This window comes from Pituophis catenifer, unplaced genomic scaffold (genome assembly GCF_029215685.1).
Source record: "Pituophis catenifer annectens isolate HBS135680 unplaced genomic scaffold, rPitCat1.0.hap2 SCAF_1, whole genome shotgun sequence".
Lineage (NCBI taxonomy): Eukaryota > Metazoa > Chordata > Lepidosauria > Squamata > Colubridae > Pituophis > Pituophis catenifer.
The window spans coordinates 205,116,303-205,134,059 of NW_027256881.1; the positions used below are offsets into that span (position 1 = coordinate 205,116,303).

Here is a 17,757-nt window from a genome sequence, read left to right on the forward strand (position 1 = left end):
TTCTCCACCATTTATTGTTATTACAAGTTCTTTCATTTCAGCTTCTCCCCCCCCCCTTTTCTACTTTCTTTATCCAAGGTACATTCTTCTTGTGGGTTGTGGGTAATTTGGGTTGTGCCATAGCCATGCCCAGAATTGTACTGTTTCTTCTTTGTTAGGTATTAACTAATTCATTGTGCTCTCTCTGTTGATGGATTGGATGAAATAGTTCTGATTCTACAGAAATGGAGATTCTTTGTGCATTTTGAGCTTCGTATCTACTGATTTTCTTGGCTATGGCTGTTTTTTGCTGCTTTATTATTTCTAGTTCTTCCTGGATCTTCTTTGTCTCTAGGTAATATTTCATGATCATATATGCTTTTGACTTCTTGTTCTTCAGCTTTATTTGTTCTAGCTTGTCTGCATCTGATCTTAGCATGCTGATCTTATTTTCCAACCTGGTCTTCCATTTTGGTAGTGCACTGTTTGGCTTTTTTCCTTGTTTGTTGATTTTGCATCAACAAGTTGCATCAACAAGTTGTGCTGTCACATCAGTTGGTTCATTTCTTGCAATGAGCTGGTGCTTACATTTGATATTACAGTACAGTAATCTTTTAATATTTCTTCCAGCTATTTCTTCAAAACAAGCTTCAATTCAGGCAACCATATTCAGTTGCTTTTGGGCTGTTCTAGATGCCATTCTTTGTTTCGATTCCCCTTGTTTTTTTGTTTTTGGGTTATTGTTGTTGTTTGGTTAGAGAGAAGGAGAAGGCAGAGGACAGGGTGCTTGGTTTAGGAATGAAAACAATGCAACATCTTATGCTTGGCTTCTTCTACTGCTGCCTCCCCCTGGTTTGCCCCTAAAGTCTGAGCTACTTCTGTTAAGGCTTTATTTTCTTTGCCCTGGTTTCAATTATGTTCTATAATAAAGATGGACACTTCTGATAATTTATCATATTACATATTCCTAACATTGAATTCAGTCTTTAATCTGGGTTTTATGTTGATCTTTTGTAGCATGATAGGAATATGGGATGGTAGAAATACTCTACTGCATGAAACTACAGACGATCAGCATTTTGTTCCATTTCCATTATGTGACCAGAGGTGAATGGGGAAACTCCCAGGTAGGTCATGAGGAACATGGCCACTTCTCTCCCACACTGCTGCATAATAAGCCAACTAGCAATTCATATTCTGAACCTCTCATATCGTATATGCAAAGTGTTAACCAAATAGAGTAGGAACGTACTGAACTTTTCCATAATTGTCATATAACCTTGTCATATGGCAAAATTGCTCTTTTAATTGCTAAAAGGAAAACACATTTCTAGGGCAAAAGAGCAAACTCATCTTTAGTTACTATCGCATGCTAAAATAAATATCAGTTAGTAACACTTATGTCTTGTTTCACAGTTGGTTTCAGGGAGAATGAAAGTCCGTTGTTTCAAAAATCCATCAAAGGGATGTGCCTTATTAAATGTTGTTATGTTAAACATTTTATATATGTTTCAAATCAGGGCTTTTGTCTGAGGTTCTGTAACAATTTATTTATTTTCTAATAAATATTACCAAGCATTTAATAAAAAGGAGGAAGATTCAGGTTCTTAGCCTGTATGAAATTTGGAAGCTGCTAGCTGGGTGACTTTTGGCCAGTCATTTGCTTTTAGCCCTAGACCAGTGGTTCCCAACCTTTGTTTGGCCATGCCCCACCTAAGCATCTCTAAGATCCTGATCCCCACCAGTGGTGGGTTGCCCCCGGTTCGCAGCAGTTCTATAGAACCGGTATTAAAACTGGTGGGAGGCTCCGCCCACTGACCCCGACATCATCAAAATGCTGTGAACTGGTAGTAAAGGTAAGTAGAACCCCCCCTGCCCCCCCGTGACATATAATTCTTATTATTCAAAAAGCGAACTCCTACTTATACAGAGGAAGCCTAAAAGGCCATTAACTTGGTTTAAACAAGGTTCCAATTGTCCTTATTAAAAATCAAATTGCCCCCCTGTGGGGCGTGAGCCTCACGTTGGGAACCACTGCCCTAGACTGATTATTGAAAAATACTTTCTAGTAACCTACGCTAGACTAGCATAGAAGATTATAGTCTTAAATTAAGAAAACTTCATCGTTCAGTGGATTGATTCAAGTTGAGATAGATAGACAAACAGATAAATAGATTTATTTATTTATTTATTTATTATTAAAATTTATATGCCGCCCTTCTCCCGAAGGACTCGGGGCGGCTCACATAAACAAAAAACAATAACAATAAAATCTAAAACCAATCCAAAATTAAAATCCCCCAATTTAAAACCTCGTAGAACGATCAGGGAGTTTGCTGGAACAGCCATGTCTTCAGGCCAGCGCAGAAAGTGCAAGATTGGGAGCCGTCCGGAGCTCGGTGGGTAACCCATTCCAAAGGGTCGGTGTGGCCACAGAGAGCACCCTCATCCTGGGAGCCGCCAGCCGACACTGTCTGGCCGACAGCACCCGGAAGAGGGCAACTCTATGTGAACTCACAGGGCAGTGGGAGGCCAGTAGGAGGTGGTCCTGCAAGTACCCCGGGCCCATGCTATGTAGGGCTTTATAGGTCAATACCAGCACCTTGAAGCGGATCCGGAAGGCCACCGGCAGCCAGTGCAGCTCATGCAGGAGAGGTGTTGCACGAGAGTAACGGGAAGCTCCTGTAACAACCCCCACAGCCGCATTCTGGACTAGCTGGAGCCTCCGGGTGCACCACAAGGGCAGCCCCATGTAGAGGGCATTGCAGTAATCCAACTGAGAGACATGAGAACTTGAGTGACTGTATGGAGGGCATCCCTGTCTAGGAAAGGCCACAACTGGTACACTAGGTGAACCTGTGCAAAGGCCCTCCTTGTCACGGCCGATAGATGGTCCACCAAGGACAGCCGTGAATCAAGGAGGACGCCAAGATTGCGAGCCTTTTCAGGGGAGTAAGTAGCTCCCCTCCCATCAAAAGTGATGGGGTAGCTAGATCAGGCGATGCCGGTATCCACAGCCACTCGGTCTTGGAGGGGTTGAGTCTAAGCCTGTTTCTACCCATCCAGACCTGTAACGCCTCCAGGAACTTAGATATCACAGAACGGGCATCCCTGGGTTGGTCCGGGGTGGAAATATACAATTGGGTATCATCAGCGTACTGATGATACCCCACCCCGAAACTATGAATGATCTCACCCAGCGGCTTCATGTAAATGTTAAAGAGCAGGGGGGAGAGAACCTACCCCTGCAGTACCCCACACATGAGGGGCCTAGGGGAGGATCTCTGACCCCCTGCCCAAACAAACTGCATATGGCCCGAGAGGTAGGAGGAGAACCACTGTAGCACAGTGCCCCCTATTCCCAACTCCCAGAGCCGTCGCAGTAGGATACCATGGTCGATGGTATCGAAAGCTGCCGAGAGGTCAAGTAGCACCAGAATGGAGGAACAACCCCCATCCTGGGCCCGCCAGAGATCATTCACCAGGGCGACCAATGCCGTTTCCGTGCTGAGGCCATGCCTGAAACCCGATTGGTATGGGTCTAGGTAATCAGCTTCCTCCAGGAATTGTGGGAGTTGGTACGCCACCACAGCCTCAACAACCTTTGCTACAAAGCAAAGGTTGGAGATGGGACAAAAGTTGTTTAAGGAGGCCGGATCCAGGCCTGGCTTCTTGAGGAGGGGACGAACCACTGCCTCCTTGAGTATGGCAGGGAAGACCCCATCTCTCAAGGAAGCATTAGTAATCGCCCGGATCCAGTCTCCGGTCACCTCTCTGGTTGCCGCGACAAGCCAGGAGGGACATGGGTCCAGCAAACGTGGAGGCTCCCAATCTACCCACTATCCTGTCCACTTCCTCTAAGGAAACAGGGTCAAACTCAACCCAGATGTCACCTTCAAGGTTTGCTCCCATTCCCTCGTCGGACTCTGCCCAGTCAGAGTCCAACCCCGTCCGGATCTGAGCGACTTTGTCTTGCAGATATTGAACAAAATCCTCAGCACTGCCTTGTAAAGGGTCCTCCCTCACTCCCTGATTGAGGAGGGAGCGGTTCACGCGAAACAAGGCCGCTGGGCGATTTTCTGCAGACACAATGAGAGCTGCGAAATACTTCCGTTTCGCCGCTTCCATCGCCACTAGATAAGACCTAATATGGGTTCTTAGTTTTGTTCGGTCAGATTCGGCTTGGGAGGATCTCCAACGGTCCTTTAGGCGTCTCTTCCGATGCTTCATCTCCCATAGTTCCATGGAAAACCAAGGATCCCTGTCGGTGGAGAGGCCACAAAGGTTGATGACAGAAGTACAGTAGGATAATTTGAAGGCCCCCTTGGCCTCACTGATGAATTTCTATGCAAAGCATAGTTTTGTAAAGTCCAGCCAGGAAAGAAAATAGAAGAAAAGAGATTCAGAAAGACAGACAAAATGGTAGTCCTATCCCATTCCTCATTGCTCAAATTCCTCATTGTGAGAAATATAGGCTTTAAAATTAAATAAAGTTTAATCATCATTCATCCATTTTTAATTATTGCCATTTTTTTTACACATTTGAATTGCTGGAAAGACTCAATTGAGTTGAATTGATTCCTACACGAATATGCCATGCAATTTTCAATGTATATTGAAAATGTTGGTTGTCTTCTTTTGGGATGTTTTTTTCAACCAGTCTACAACCTTGGGATTTCCTAGTCATATCCAGTGGTGGGATTCAGCCAGTTCGCACCACTTCGGGAGAACCGGTTGTTATCTTTCTGAGCAGTTTGATGAACTGGCTGTTGGAAGAAATCATTAGGGCAGAGAACTGGTTGTTAAATTATTTGAATCCCACCACTGGTCATATCCGAATCAAATACCAACCAACTATGACTATTCTTAGCTTTTTGAGATCAGCTAAGGTTGGCTAGGTGCCACTTACTTCGTGATTACTTGGATACAAAAAAAGGAAGATACATAAGAAAGTAATTTTAACAGTAAGCTGTAGGATTTGTGAGATTCGCAATCTAACAAATTGTCACTGTACTTGCAAACCAATTGTAGAAACCATAGAAATTTCTAAACAGGAGTACATGGTGTTCTGTTCAATTTATGATAAAGAGCATCAAAATATTTTCAAGGAATGTAGGATTTGAAGTAATTTGTGGAATCATGTTTTGTAATTTAATTGACCTTTTAGGCATAGCATAAAAATTATGCTGAAGGGATATTGAATGGCAAATGATATGGGAACAAGCATGAGTCACTTCTTCATGGAAAAAGTTAAGTGACTATAAATGTTTTCCAAGCAGTAAAATATACTATAGAAATATTCAGTAAACAAGTACATGCTCATAGTTGAGTTATGTTGAAATGTTGTTTCAAAGTCCATTAAGCTTATCAGCAAGCTTTCTGGGCAAAAATAGAAATATATTTTTTAAAAAATTAAGATCACTTTTTAGTTTAAGAATTGCTGCCTTTTATGATACATCTATATTCTGTTATTTTTGGAGTGGAACGTAGCTCTGCTCATCTGTAAATCCTAGCACAAATTTCATTGCTGAACTGTGGCTTGATTCAAGAAGCAAGAAATCCTAGCTTCATACATGCTAAAACACATTTGGGAATATCTTTTCATTAGCCTATGGCCAAAACAATCCCCTACTCCTTAGTTTAATATCAAACACAAAACAGGTAACTATGCCTTCACGTGGCATGTGAATCCGGACACCAATTAACTCTTGCAGATGAGAAAGGTCCCTGAGGTGACTAATTGTTGGCTTTCTTTCTTTCTTAGCTGCTCCTGCATTGCAGTTCTGTGACCTGGTCAAAGGCAGGGTCAGAGTTTGCGTATCATATTAAACCTATTGGCAGAAGTTATTTCATATAATGCTTTACTATCCCAAACATATAATGGATAACTCATATTCTTTACACCACGTGGCTTAGCACAGTTGGTAAGTCTAGCTTTTTTCAGTGCAAAGTACACAACTATTTCAATATTCTCTAGTCCTACTAAAGTCTTGTGATTTTATTTATATGAGGTAGGATGACCAAACTATAGCTTAAGGATCACCAGTGGCTCTTAGACAATTCATGCACAATTTCTGAGCTATGAAGCACCCAAACCGTTTTGCAGACTTTTCATTCCTGAAAGATGCTAACAGATTACAACCTCAGAGGACAATGGGGAAGTGTGTAACAGGCAGGAGAGAAAAGCAGAAGTTGCTTTGTAGCTGTAATCTACTTGAGAAGGAGATAGGAGATGGCTACTGAAGAGTGGGAGGAAGTTTAAATGAAATGGAGAGGGAAACAATACAGACCCAAAGGAGTAATCACAAGACAATGGAAGAAGACAGAAAATAAATTAACAATGCCTGGAAAAGAGCAATAGTCATTTAATGCTGTATTTTTCAGGGAATCATTGTTTTGTCAGGCTACCAAGAATTAGGCTTTTCCATAACTTGGGGGGTTTCTGTATATTAAGAAGAAGAAGAAAGAAGTGGAGGAGGAGGAGGAAGAGGAGGAAGAAGAAGAGAAGAAGGAGTAGGAGCAGGAGCAAGCTCTGGGCTACAAAACAAAGAGTTCAAACATTTGCATAAGATAGTATTATACTTAGGTATTGAATTAGATATTTCTGTCAAGTCTGTTACCTCCTACTACAACGGGAATGAAGATAATTAAGCAATTTAATCATAAGGAAAACATAAACACTTATGGTATTTCAAGTCAGATAGACCTTGGCTTTGTGGTAACAAATAACTTGCAGGATCTGAATTGTGTTGTGCCCCAAGCTTCTTCCTCATTAATGCTTGGAGCAAAATTATGTCTTCCATGACTACAATCCAAAGATTGTACAGGCAAAAGTTCCATTAAGATGTCTATGAAAGTTATCTCCCAACACATTTTTAAAGTATCAGCAAAGGATATGCTATTTGATAGGAATTCTGGAAAGAAGCACTTGGGCCTTGGTGCAACTTGTTGCATTTCTGATAAATGCAATGCCTTCATGTTCTAAAACTTTCTCTTGCTGTTAAAAAACTATAAGTAACTTTATTTATTAATCATGACTAACTGAAAAAAATGTTATTTCTGTAGCACTGCATAAGTAATAGTTTCAGTGAGCTTTTAACAGAAGAAATAACTAAACTTTGTGGTACTAAATAACTGCAGAAAATTATATGCTTTTAGGAAAATAGGTCTGTACTTTAAAAATGGTTTTAAATACAAAGAGCACATACAGCAATGGGCAATATATTGAAAATGACTGAGCTTGAAATAGTTCAGTTAAAAAAGACAGAACAAATAATTTTGTTCTTTTTCCCAAAGCACTTTTGAATCTGTTTGCTGACAAAAAATAAATAACACATTTTCAGCAGGCAGAAGTAGTATCTTCAGATGTGTATATGCAGGTATGATTGTGTTTGGTAAAATTTAAGAGATGTATCCTGTGTCATAACATAACTAATACATAATGCAAAATGTAATTCTAGCAATTACATTTTATAGCATTTGGCAGAAATACAGAGAAATGTTCATGCATCACTTCTGCTTCTTTCCTCTTTTTTTTCTTTCTTGTGCTTTTTTCTTCCTTTTCTTTTTTCCAATTTTTATTTCTGTATTTGTAAAAAAAATCTGTATAATAGACCAGTGCAAATATTAGGAAGTTTTTTAAGATAATATCATTCAATAACGGAGTTTTTGTAAGCTGGTTAACCAGCCACAAATATGGAATTAGATAGTATATAAATCTTCAATGAACAAATAGATAAAACAAGTTGGGTGAGTTATTTCTAAGGCTTCAATTTAAGATTACTGTAGTTTAGCGATGCTTGAATTTTACTGGATTTCATAGAAGTATTGATGTGCTATATTTTGTTAAAGGGAAATCCTCAAAAACATTTCAAAATTGCATGTATCTATGGGCAGGCTGAATGCTACTTTAGCAGCTATACCTCCTTTTTCCCGCCTTGTTTGGCCGAATTTATATAGGCCTCCCATCTCAACTTTTTGATTCTAGGTGGCTCACAATACAAAACACATAAAAAACACAGACCATCCTACTTGTGTTACTGTAGAATAAGTGTAGGCACACCACTGCAGATCTATCTGCAATTTATAGATACAGATAATTTTTTTCAACAATGATTGTTGAGATCAAGATTGGGAAATTGCAGCTGGTAAGGGATTAAATGTCTATGGAGATTCCCAATCATCCAGATCATAGTTATCCCAAAGATGCTTTTCAAAGGCAACTGGACAGTGGTGAAATCCAATTTTTTTTACTACCGATTCCCTGGTTGTGGCGTGGTGTGATGTGGTGTGGCTTGGTGGGCGTGGCTTGGTGGGCATGGCAGGGGAAGGATACTGCAAAATCTCCATTCCCACCCCACTCCAGGGGAATGATACTGCAAAATCCCCATTCCCTCCCTGACTCCTGCGGGAAGGATATTGCAAAATTTCCATTCCCACCCCACTCTGGTACCAGCCAGAGGTGGCATTTGCCAGTTTTTCGAACTACTCAAAATTTCCGCTACCAGTTCTCCGAACTACTCAAAATTTCTGCTACCAGTTCTCCGAACTACTCAAAATTTCCGCTATCGGTTCTCCAGAACCTGTCAGAACCTGCTGGATTTCACCCCTGCAACTGTACTTTCTTGGTTTTTTTCTCCTTGAAAATGTTTTGCTTCGCTTCTCATCCAGGAAGCTTCTTCAGAACTAAAGAAACATTTTCAAGGAAAAACCCAAGAAAATCCAGTTGCTTTTTGAAAAGCACCTTTGGGGTAAGGGATTAAAGTTCCTTCCATTTCCCATGTTAAGACTAGGGATAGAATCTTCAGTGCTGATTTGAATATGTATATGGAGGCCTATTGCCATAATTGCCTTGTTGGAAGAAATGTCCATCTGGATTCAGTTCCAAGTGGGAAGAAAGACACTGGAAACATGGAGACTGCTTGGAAAGATGGTTTAATGACAGGACCACATGGTTTGAGGTCCTGGGCAAAAAGAGCACATGGGTGAGAGAGGGAGAGAGATTTATACCCTCTGTTGGGCTTTGCACTTGCTTCCTGTTCTTGTGGCAAGAAATGTATCCTGATTGGTTGTCAGACTCCCATGCTTGGTTGAATCTTGCTGAGTGATGTAATCTTCCCAGGTGCCATTTGGTGAGATGAGTAGAGGGCTAATCTTATTATGTCCTGAGGGTGAAGATTTTTTGTGTTGTAGATAAGATGGCCCAGCCTATTGTCTTGTAAATAACCAAAGTATCTGCTGGGGGCAGGGGGCTAGGGCTGAGTTTCTGTCTTAAGATTTCTATTTTTCTTTTAGGGGAAATATTCTGCTTCTTTAATATTTCCTAGAATATTTCATTTTTCTAGGAGAGGGGTGGGTGCTAACTTCCTACAGCCTGCTAAATTTTTATAATAATATATAGTTTGGCTTCCATCAGCCCTTTAAAGTCCTTTGTATGAGAACAAATCTGAGCATTGGGAGCAGATCTGATGCAAATGGAGCTTTCAAACTCTTTGAGAGCCTAATGGTTGCTTAATTGTATATTGTCTCTTAAAATCAATGTAGCTTTCTTCATCGTCTCCATCTTTTGGTTTAAACCAGGCATGTCCAGCCCGCGGGCTGCATGTGTCTTTGGACAGCTAGTATTGTAATGAGGCCTCCCAAGATTGTAAACTTTTAACATTATTATGTGATTTATATATGTTAACTATACTATATATTTTATGTGAGGCCCAAGACAATTCCCCTTCACTCAGTGTGGCCCAGGCAAGCCATAAGGTTGGATACTCATGGCCTAAATGAAATCTTGCTTTGGCTTCATGGCTTTAATTTAGGATTTTTGATGGTAGGGTAAATTGCATCTCCCTCAAAGGCACTGTATAAAAACAAGTTGTTTAAAATATAGGCAGTCCTTTTTTTTTTTTTTTTTTTTAAAAATGATTTATATGCCGCCCTTCTCCGAAGACTCAGGGCGGCTTACAATGTGTTAAGCAATAGCCTTCATATTTTTGTATATTTATACAAAGTCATCTTATTGCCCCCATAAACTGGGTCCTCAATTTACCTACCTTAGAAAGGATGGAAGGCTGAGTCAACCTTGAGCCTGGTGAGATTCGAACTTACAGTAATTGCAGACAGCTGGATGTTAATTACGGTGCTTTAGTCTGCAGAGCTAAACCAGGCTCCTTGACTTATGAGCACAATTTTTGTTGTTAAGTGAGACATTTGTTAAGTGAGTTTTGCACCATTTTACGACCTTTGTTGTCTTGGTTGTTATGTGAACTGGGTTCCCCATTATCTCTGGTTGTTAGAAGGTTACAAAAGGGGATCACATAACTTGGGACACAGCAACAATCATAAATATGAACCAGTTGCCAAGCATCTGAATTTTGATCACATGATCATAGGGATGCTTCAAAGATCATAAAATGGTGTGAAAAATGATTATAAATCATTTTTTTTAGTGCCATTATAACTTTGAACGATTACTAAATGAACTGTTGTAAATCGAGGACTACCTGTAGATTAGATCTGTTTAAAAATCTAAACAATTTTTCCCTGCTCTTCCTTTTTCAGACAAATCTCTCTGAATGCCCTGTAGCCTCAAGTAATATGGTCTAGGTTAGGAATATTCTGTGTATTGTTTGGCATTGTTGTCTACCAAAGACTTAATTATCATTTCAGGCTTAACATGTGTTTGCCAATTGTGTGAAAAAACAAACTTCACTTGTGAAACGGAGGGAGCATGTTGGACTTCTGTCATGCTAACGAATGGTCGGCAAGAAGTAATAAAGGCATGTGTTTCCCTATCGCAGCTGAAGGCACAGATCTTCTGCCATGGTTCTAAGAACGTAACCAGGAGAGAATGCTGCTTCACAGATTTCTGCAACAATGGAACCATTTACCTGCCCACAGGTAAGTCCTTCTTGTTGGTACAAGAAAATCTACAGTGAAGACAAGTCTTGTCACATCTATTTGGACCTAAACCCAAAATAATGTAGTATGATTTATTTCTGAATAAAGAGTTTTTTTGTTTTTTTTTTAAATTAGATTTATATGCCGCCCTTCTCCGGAGACTCAGGGCGGCTTACAATGCGTTAAGCAATAGCCTTCATACTTTTGTATATTTTATACAAAGTCAGCTTATTGCCCCCACAAACTGGGTCCTCAATTTACCTACCTTAGAAAGGATGGAAGGCTGAGTCAACCTTGAGCCTGGGGAGATTAGAACATGCAATAATTGCAGACAGCTGAATGTTAATAACAGGCTTTTTAGTCTGTTGAGCTATCCAGGCTGGAGTTGGGTTGCATGTTAAAGCTAAAACAAGTTTGTTTTTGTTTTTGTTTATTAATGAAATGATATTATCATTTCATTATAATTATATTTTTAAACTATGAGAAATGCTATGCTTTTACTACAGATATTTCTTAAAAATATTTGAAACAAGATTCTGATTTTTTGTTCACTCTTGTATAGACATAGCTGGCTTGAGTTTTGAATTGAGATGGCACACCTATAGTAATGATAAATCAATCAATCAATGTTCATAAGTTACACAGATGTAATATATTTTATATCCCACTTGTCAAGATAAATCTTGTAAATCAGTCTAACAGTATGAACATCATACCATTCCCATTCTCCATGTTTGGTATAAAGGTTTATTATTATACAGGTGTAATAATAAACTTGCAACTTCGACTTACAACCATTTGTTTAGTGACTGTTCGAAGTTGCAACAGCACTGAAAAAAATGACTTATGATCATTTTTCACACTTATGACCATTGCAGAATTCCCGTGGTCAGGTGATCAAAATTTGGATACTTTGCAACCGGCATATAGTTATGTCAGTTGCAGTGTCCCAGGGTCATATGATCATCTTTTGCAACCTTCTGATAAGCAAAGGCAATGGAGAAGCCAGTAATTGTGTTATTAACTTAACCAACTGCAATGATTCACTTAACAAGTATGGCAAGAAAAATCATAAAACGGGGCAAAATTCTCTTAACAATTGTTTTACTTAGCAATGGAAATTTTAGACTCAGTTGTGGTTGTAAGTCAGGACTACTGAAATTTAGTTCAAGTTTTCATTTAATGAATTTCTGTACAGTTCAAATTTCAGTTCAATGAGAAGATTTAAATAAGAGGAGGAACAGAAGCCTACGACTTGAATCTGCAATCAGATCTGCAGTGTGCCAGTCATAGTCTATCCCACTTACTCCTGCCCTATAAACTTTGTTCTGAGTTTGAGGAGTCAGTTGTAAGACTTGTTTTGGTCACATGTGAGCTCTGTATAGACATGGTCTTAAGGACCAGGAAACCATAGGCATGTATTCCATCCAATTCCTAATTCTGAAGTATAAATACCATATTTTTAGGAGTATAAGACGCACCGGAATATAAGACGCACCTTAGTTTTTGGGGAGGAAAATAAGAAAAAAGCTGATTGGCAGGTGGATCGGCCTCCTGGAATGCCCCCCAATCAGCTGTTCCCAGAGGTGAATTTTAGCAACAGGTTCCTTAGTTGTGAGCTCTATATCTTGCTTTTTTTGGTTTTTTTGTCTGCCTCTGAAACTTCTGAAACTCTGTTTCAGAAAAAACTTTTTTCCTGCCTCTGCAAGTCTCTGAAACAGAGCTTCAGAAAAAAAGCCTCTGAAGTTCTGTTTGGGGGCTTCTTTTCTGAAGCTCTGTTTGGGGGCTTCTTTTCTGAAGCTTTGTTTCTGATGCTTTTTTCAGCCTCTGAAACCTCCATTTGAGAAGCTGGGTGGGACTACATTTGGAGTATAAGACGCACCCAGATTTTCACCCTCTTTTTTTGGGGAAAAAAGGTGCGCCTTATACTCCGAAAAATACAGTAGTAAATGCTATGGTAATTGTCAGGGTTCCAAGTAACAGACCCAATTCAATCAAAACTCTGAGGCCTGGGGTTTCCTCAAAACACAAATTTATTAGGCATGTCATATTGGTACAGCTGGTGAAAATCCAACTCTGAAAAACCCGAGGTTTTCCCCACCCAAATCAAACTCCCAAAATTTGTTCTCCCAGTCCCCACATCTGTTACATGGTCCAATCAAGTCACTGTCCCAACTCCAGTTGGTTTCAGTCCACGCCTTCCCAACACCTGGTGGGAATGACCTTGGTTCACAGGAGAAAGAATTTTATTTTGACTACAAGTCCCCAGCTATCTCTATGCCCCCCTCCCTTTCACACAGCTCCAACCGGCCTCACTGTGGCAGCCCTGAAGATGCTCCAATATGGCTTCAGGGCTGACACAGTGTCTGTAGCAATAGCAATAGCACTTAGACTTATATATATACAAAAGTATGAAGGCTATTGCTTAAAGCATTGTAAGCCACCTTGAGTCTCCGGAGAAGGGCGGCATATAAATTGAACCAATAAATAAATAAATAAATAAATAAATAATAAATAAATAAATAAATAAATAAATAAATAAATAAATAAATAAATAAATAAATAAATAAACACAGCCTTCTCTAAGTGGTTTACAGAGTCAGCATATTGCCCCCAACAATCTGGGTCCTCATTTTACTGACCTCGGAAGGATGGAAGGCTGAGTCAACCTTGAGCCTGGTGAGATTTGAAGTGCCAAATTGCAGGCAGCCGGCAGGCAGCAGAAGTACCCTGCAGTACTGCATTCTAACCATTCCGCCACCTCGGCTCTTGCTTGTAATTACTTTGATTCTGATTCAGAACAAATGTTTGCCCTCTGAAAAATTATGTAATCATGTTTCAATATTGTCAAGGTGAATTGTTAGAATTGTAAACCATGTGTTTATATGATGTGAGAACATTATACTTTTTTATTATCTTTCTACACATAACTACTACAATAGTAAGATCTTAAGGACAAAAATAGGTGCACAAGATTCATCTGTGTATTTTTACTTAGGGCTAAATTCTCTTACACTAAGTGGAACTTATTCTAATGAGCATATACATTGGAGTGCAGCCAAAACCTTATCAAACAAGTAAGCACCTACACTGTCCTGTTAGAGGGATTTTTGTTCAAGTTTCCAAAAGCTTTGTAAGGGCAGCTTTGAGGCACTGTTGTACAATAGGAGGTCTGATAAAACATTTCCTTATCCATTTCGTATTGCTTAAACATCTCCTGAGGTTTTATTTTCATACTGTATTTATTTTGTGGTTAATGTTTAATAATTTTTGACTTCTTGCTTCAGTATTAAATGTTGCTTGACGACAATAGTTTTTAAAATGTTTATTTTGGTAGCTCAAGAACCTATTTCTAAAATTCAGTCTAACATCAATCTTTAAACACCAGAATGAAGCATGATATACAAGCCTATAATAATTAGAGGTTTATTTAGGTTACAGGGAGAAGCTGTTTCTTAAAGGAAGTTAATGGATTGAATTTTTTTCCTGCTGTACAGCTATTACCTAATACTGTTTAATCAGGGAGCATTAATGTTGTGCCATACTTCCATAAATTGCCTAAATATGTATGTGACTTCATTCATATTTGCATAGGAAAAATAGGAATATTGAAATAAACATTTCCTGCCAATCTTTATATTTTGCCAGTGAAAAGATGTATACAGAACCACTAAGTGAAATTTTTACCTAGCTTAAATACTGAAACATTCTTTTCTCTTTGCTCAGTGGCAATTGAGATCAAGTCTTGTAAAGGAAGACTTGTTCACTCCCCTGAACATTATTTGCTTGACTGTTTTATAGTTTTAATATAGCCTACTGTTTTGAATCCAAAACTGTAAGCATTATTTTAGGGACATGACAACTATTGGAATTAAATTGAGTTAATCTCCCCAGTTAGTTAACCTATATCTCTTGCATGTTGAACATTGGGTTTCAAAGATGATAAATAGCCTTACATTGGATAACAAAAATAATGTAATAAGAAGATATGTCGTAAATGCTATGGCCAGTGACTTTAATTTTGATTCAGAACAAGTATTCGTAGCGATTGTTCAAAGTTACGACAGACTCCCAAAAAGCTACTTATGGCCCAATTTCAAAGTTATGACAGCTGCAGTACCCCTGCAGTCATTCGCCCATATGCCCAACCACAGGAATGCTGCAGTGTTGACCCACCCACTCATTCCACACCGCTGGGTTCCTGAAGGCACTCGTCCACCAAAGGGAGATCAGGAGGGATATAGCATGTGCCAATCAGGCAGAGTTTAACAACTCTGGATTTGTTTAACAGCTGCCTCAGGGAGAGCAGTGGGCGGAGTCATAAAGTAAGGCCATTTTGCTTATTGGCACGATGACATGCAATCATAATAAGCAGGTTCCATTACAGTGATAGCTCGAGGACCAGTGGTGTATTAACCATTAAGCAGACCAAGCAGGTGCTTAGGGCACCAAGCCCAAAGGGGGCACCACAAAGTTGAGAAAGAAAAAACAACAACAATGAAGATTGGTTTCGTTTGTACAGTATGTACAAAGGAATGGGGCACCAAGATTTGTCAGTGCTTAGGGCACCAGTGAGCCTTAATCGGCCACACCGAGGACTACCTATATATATTTAAAAGCTTGTATCAGAGAAATGTTTATGTCAAATAATAAAAACAGGTAATAGCTGTATTTGAAAGAAATACTGTATTTGACAATTTACATTAACAATTACATAAATCAAAGAAGCTGTATATAGATTTCCCATGTGACATAAAATGTAAATGGTTATGAAATTTCCTACATTGCTTTTTAAATAAAAATTACCAGATTGGAACTTCTCTACTAAGAGCACACTGACTGAAATGGTACAGGTAGTCTCAACTTACAACTGGTCATTTTATAACCATTTGGAGTTATAATGGCTTTTATGGTCTCTGAAAAACACTTCAGGCTATTGTAAAATGTACCACCACCCCCTCCCCCGCAGGCCACATGACTGCATTTTGGGTGCTTGGCAGTTGACTCACCTTTGCAATTACTTGCCGCATCCCATGTCATATGAACATGATTTCCTATGGATTTTGCTGGTTTCCACGTAATTTAACTTAATGACCGCATGATTCACTTAACAACTGTGTGATTCACTTAGCAGCAGTGATTCATTTAATGATCACCACAACACATTTAAGTCCTCTTAGCTTTTCCAGATGAGAGAGTGTATATTTTCCCTGTTATTGGGATGCCTTGGGCTATTATCGAATAGCCTTCATTATGCCCCATTGCAATATGTGAACTGTATAACAGGCTGTAACATTAAAACACATAACAGGCTGTAACATTAAAACATATTTTTGTTTTACCTCTGAATACATCCATTTTCTGAAGAAGACAATCATTGTTTTTAAAATCTTGCCACATTTGAACAATAGTAAACCATAAAAACCTACTAATATCTCCATCATTCCATAACAGTATTATAGCTTACTGAATGAATAATTTTGCAGAAGTGGAGGGATAATGTATAAATGAAACCAGAGACAATCTTTATCTATTGTTAGGTCAAGAATCCCCTTATGATAAACTTTGGGACATAGGCCATGGCCTTTGTTCAAGCATTGTTAGCCTTTTGGGGAATAATCTCATGACAAACACGAGGAAGCAGGGCTGCATTCTTATCATTGGTAGACAGTTTGTATTAAAATTAAATTAGACCAATGATCCACCTTGCCCAGTACTCTTTAGCCAGACTGGCAACATCTCCTGACGTGTTTCTCAGACTGACTTTCAGAGATCCTAATGTAAGTTGTTAGAAACATATTTCTTGCAATCATTGACCAAGGTTCCTAGAAGTAAATACTGTAGGTGTGAACTGGGAATGGGAGAGTATATTTTCATGAAATTATAATTTGCTGTGAACTTTCTAAATCATCTCTCTCCACCCATAGTCACCTAAATTATGACCCTTACACTGCATATTTTCTTAGTGTCAGCTGAGAGTATTTTTTAATCACTGTTTGCAAGGTACTAAGACTTTATTGTCAACAGTGTAAAAAGGGAAGGAAAAATAAAGCCTTTCCTTCACATTTATTGGCACGCTGGCAAAAATATTTACCATCAAGTTTTAATATGTTTTTAAAAGGAAATAAATCTGAAGGTTGTTAGCGAGACTAGTATTATATAAATACTTTCTCACACAACAATTGGCCAGGAGAATGCCCCAAACTACAGTTTAGACCATCAGTTTCTCCGGGGGAGGAAGAATACTAAAAGGATTGTTTTGGTGAGACAATATTTTCTTGAATCTGTTTTCTTCTGCCTTTGTTCCTTGGCTTAAATTATAGTTTGATTAGCTTCAAGTTAACATTATTACTGATCTTTGTCCCATGGGTCTTTTCTGATAGCTGCTTTCAATTCAGAGCTAATTATATTTACACACAAGATTTACTGTATAATTTCCTGAATCGTAAAAACAAAAAATGTTTTTTTTCCGATGTATAGTTGTGATGTAGCTGTCCAACACAAGATAGACCAAGGATGACAAACAGCTCCTTATGCTATACCAACCAAAGAAGAACTATTTGTCTTCTCATTATAGAAAAATGTGCATGCTCATCTGTGTGTTTTGCTTTGTTTTATGTTAACAGGGCAAATAGGAACTGCTCATGTGGGATGTGATAAGTGGAAGTAAGTGGGAATGGAAAAGAGAGGCTAGCTATTTTCTTACAACATTCAAAGAAAGTAAGAAGTAGAAAAGAACATGATTGATTCTACCCCATGTCAGTCATCCTTGCTTCCTTGTACATGTGAAGGAAAACTATGAAAAATCCTGGTGCTACCGTATTCTAATCAAGAATGTGTTGTGGTTATGTTCTGTGTGTGTATGTGTATATATACATACATATA

The 17,757-nt window shown here is 39.0% G+C and overlaps 1 protein-coding gene across 5 annotated transcripts in view; it reads left to right on the forward strand.

Annotated features, from left to right (window-relative positions):
* Positions 1-10,703: 10,703 nt before the first annotated feature.
* Positions 10,704-17,757, forward strand: part of ACVR1C (activin A receptor type 1C) — a 47,689-nt gene continuing 40,635 nt past the window's right edge. For all 5 annotated transcript variants that reach the window (XM_070956991.1, XM_070956989.1, XM_070956990.1 and 2 more), the window contains exon 1: positions 10,704-10,872. In XM_070956991.1, coding sequence (XP_070813092.1) covers positions 10,719-10,872 — 154 coding nt within the window. In that variant the 5' untranslated portion in view covers positions 10,704-10,718. The remainder of the gene's footprint in view (positions 10,873-17,757) is intronic.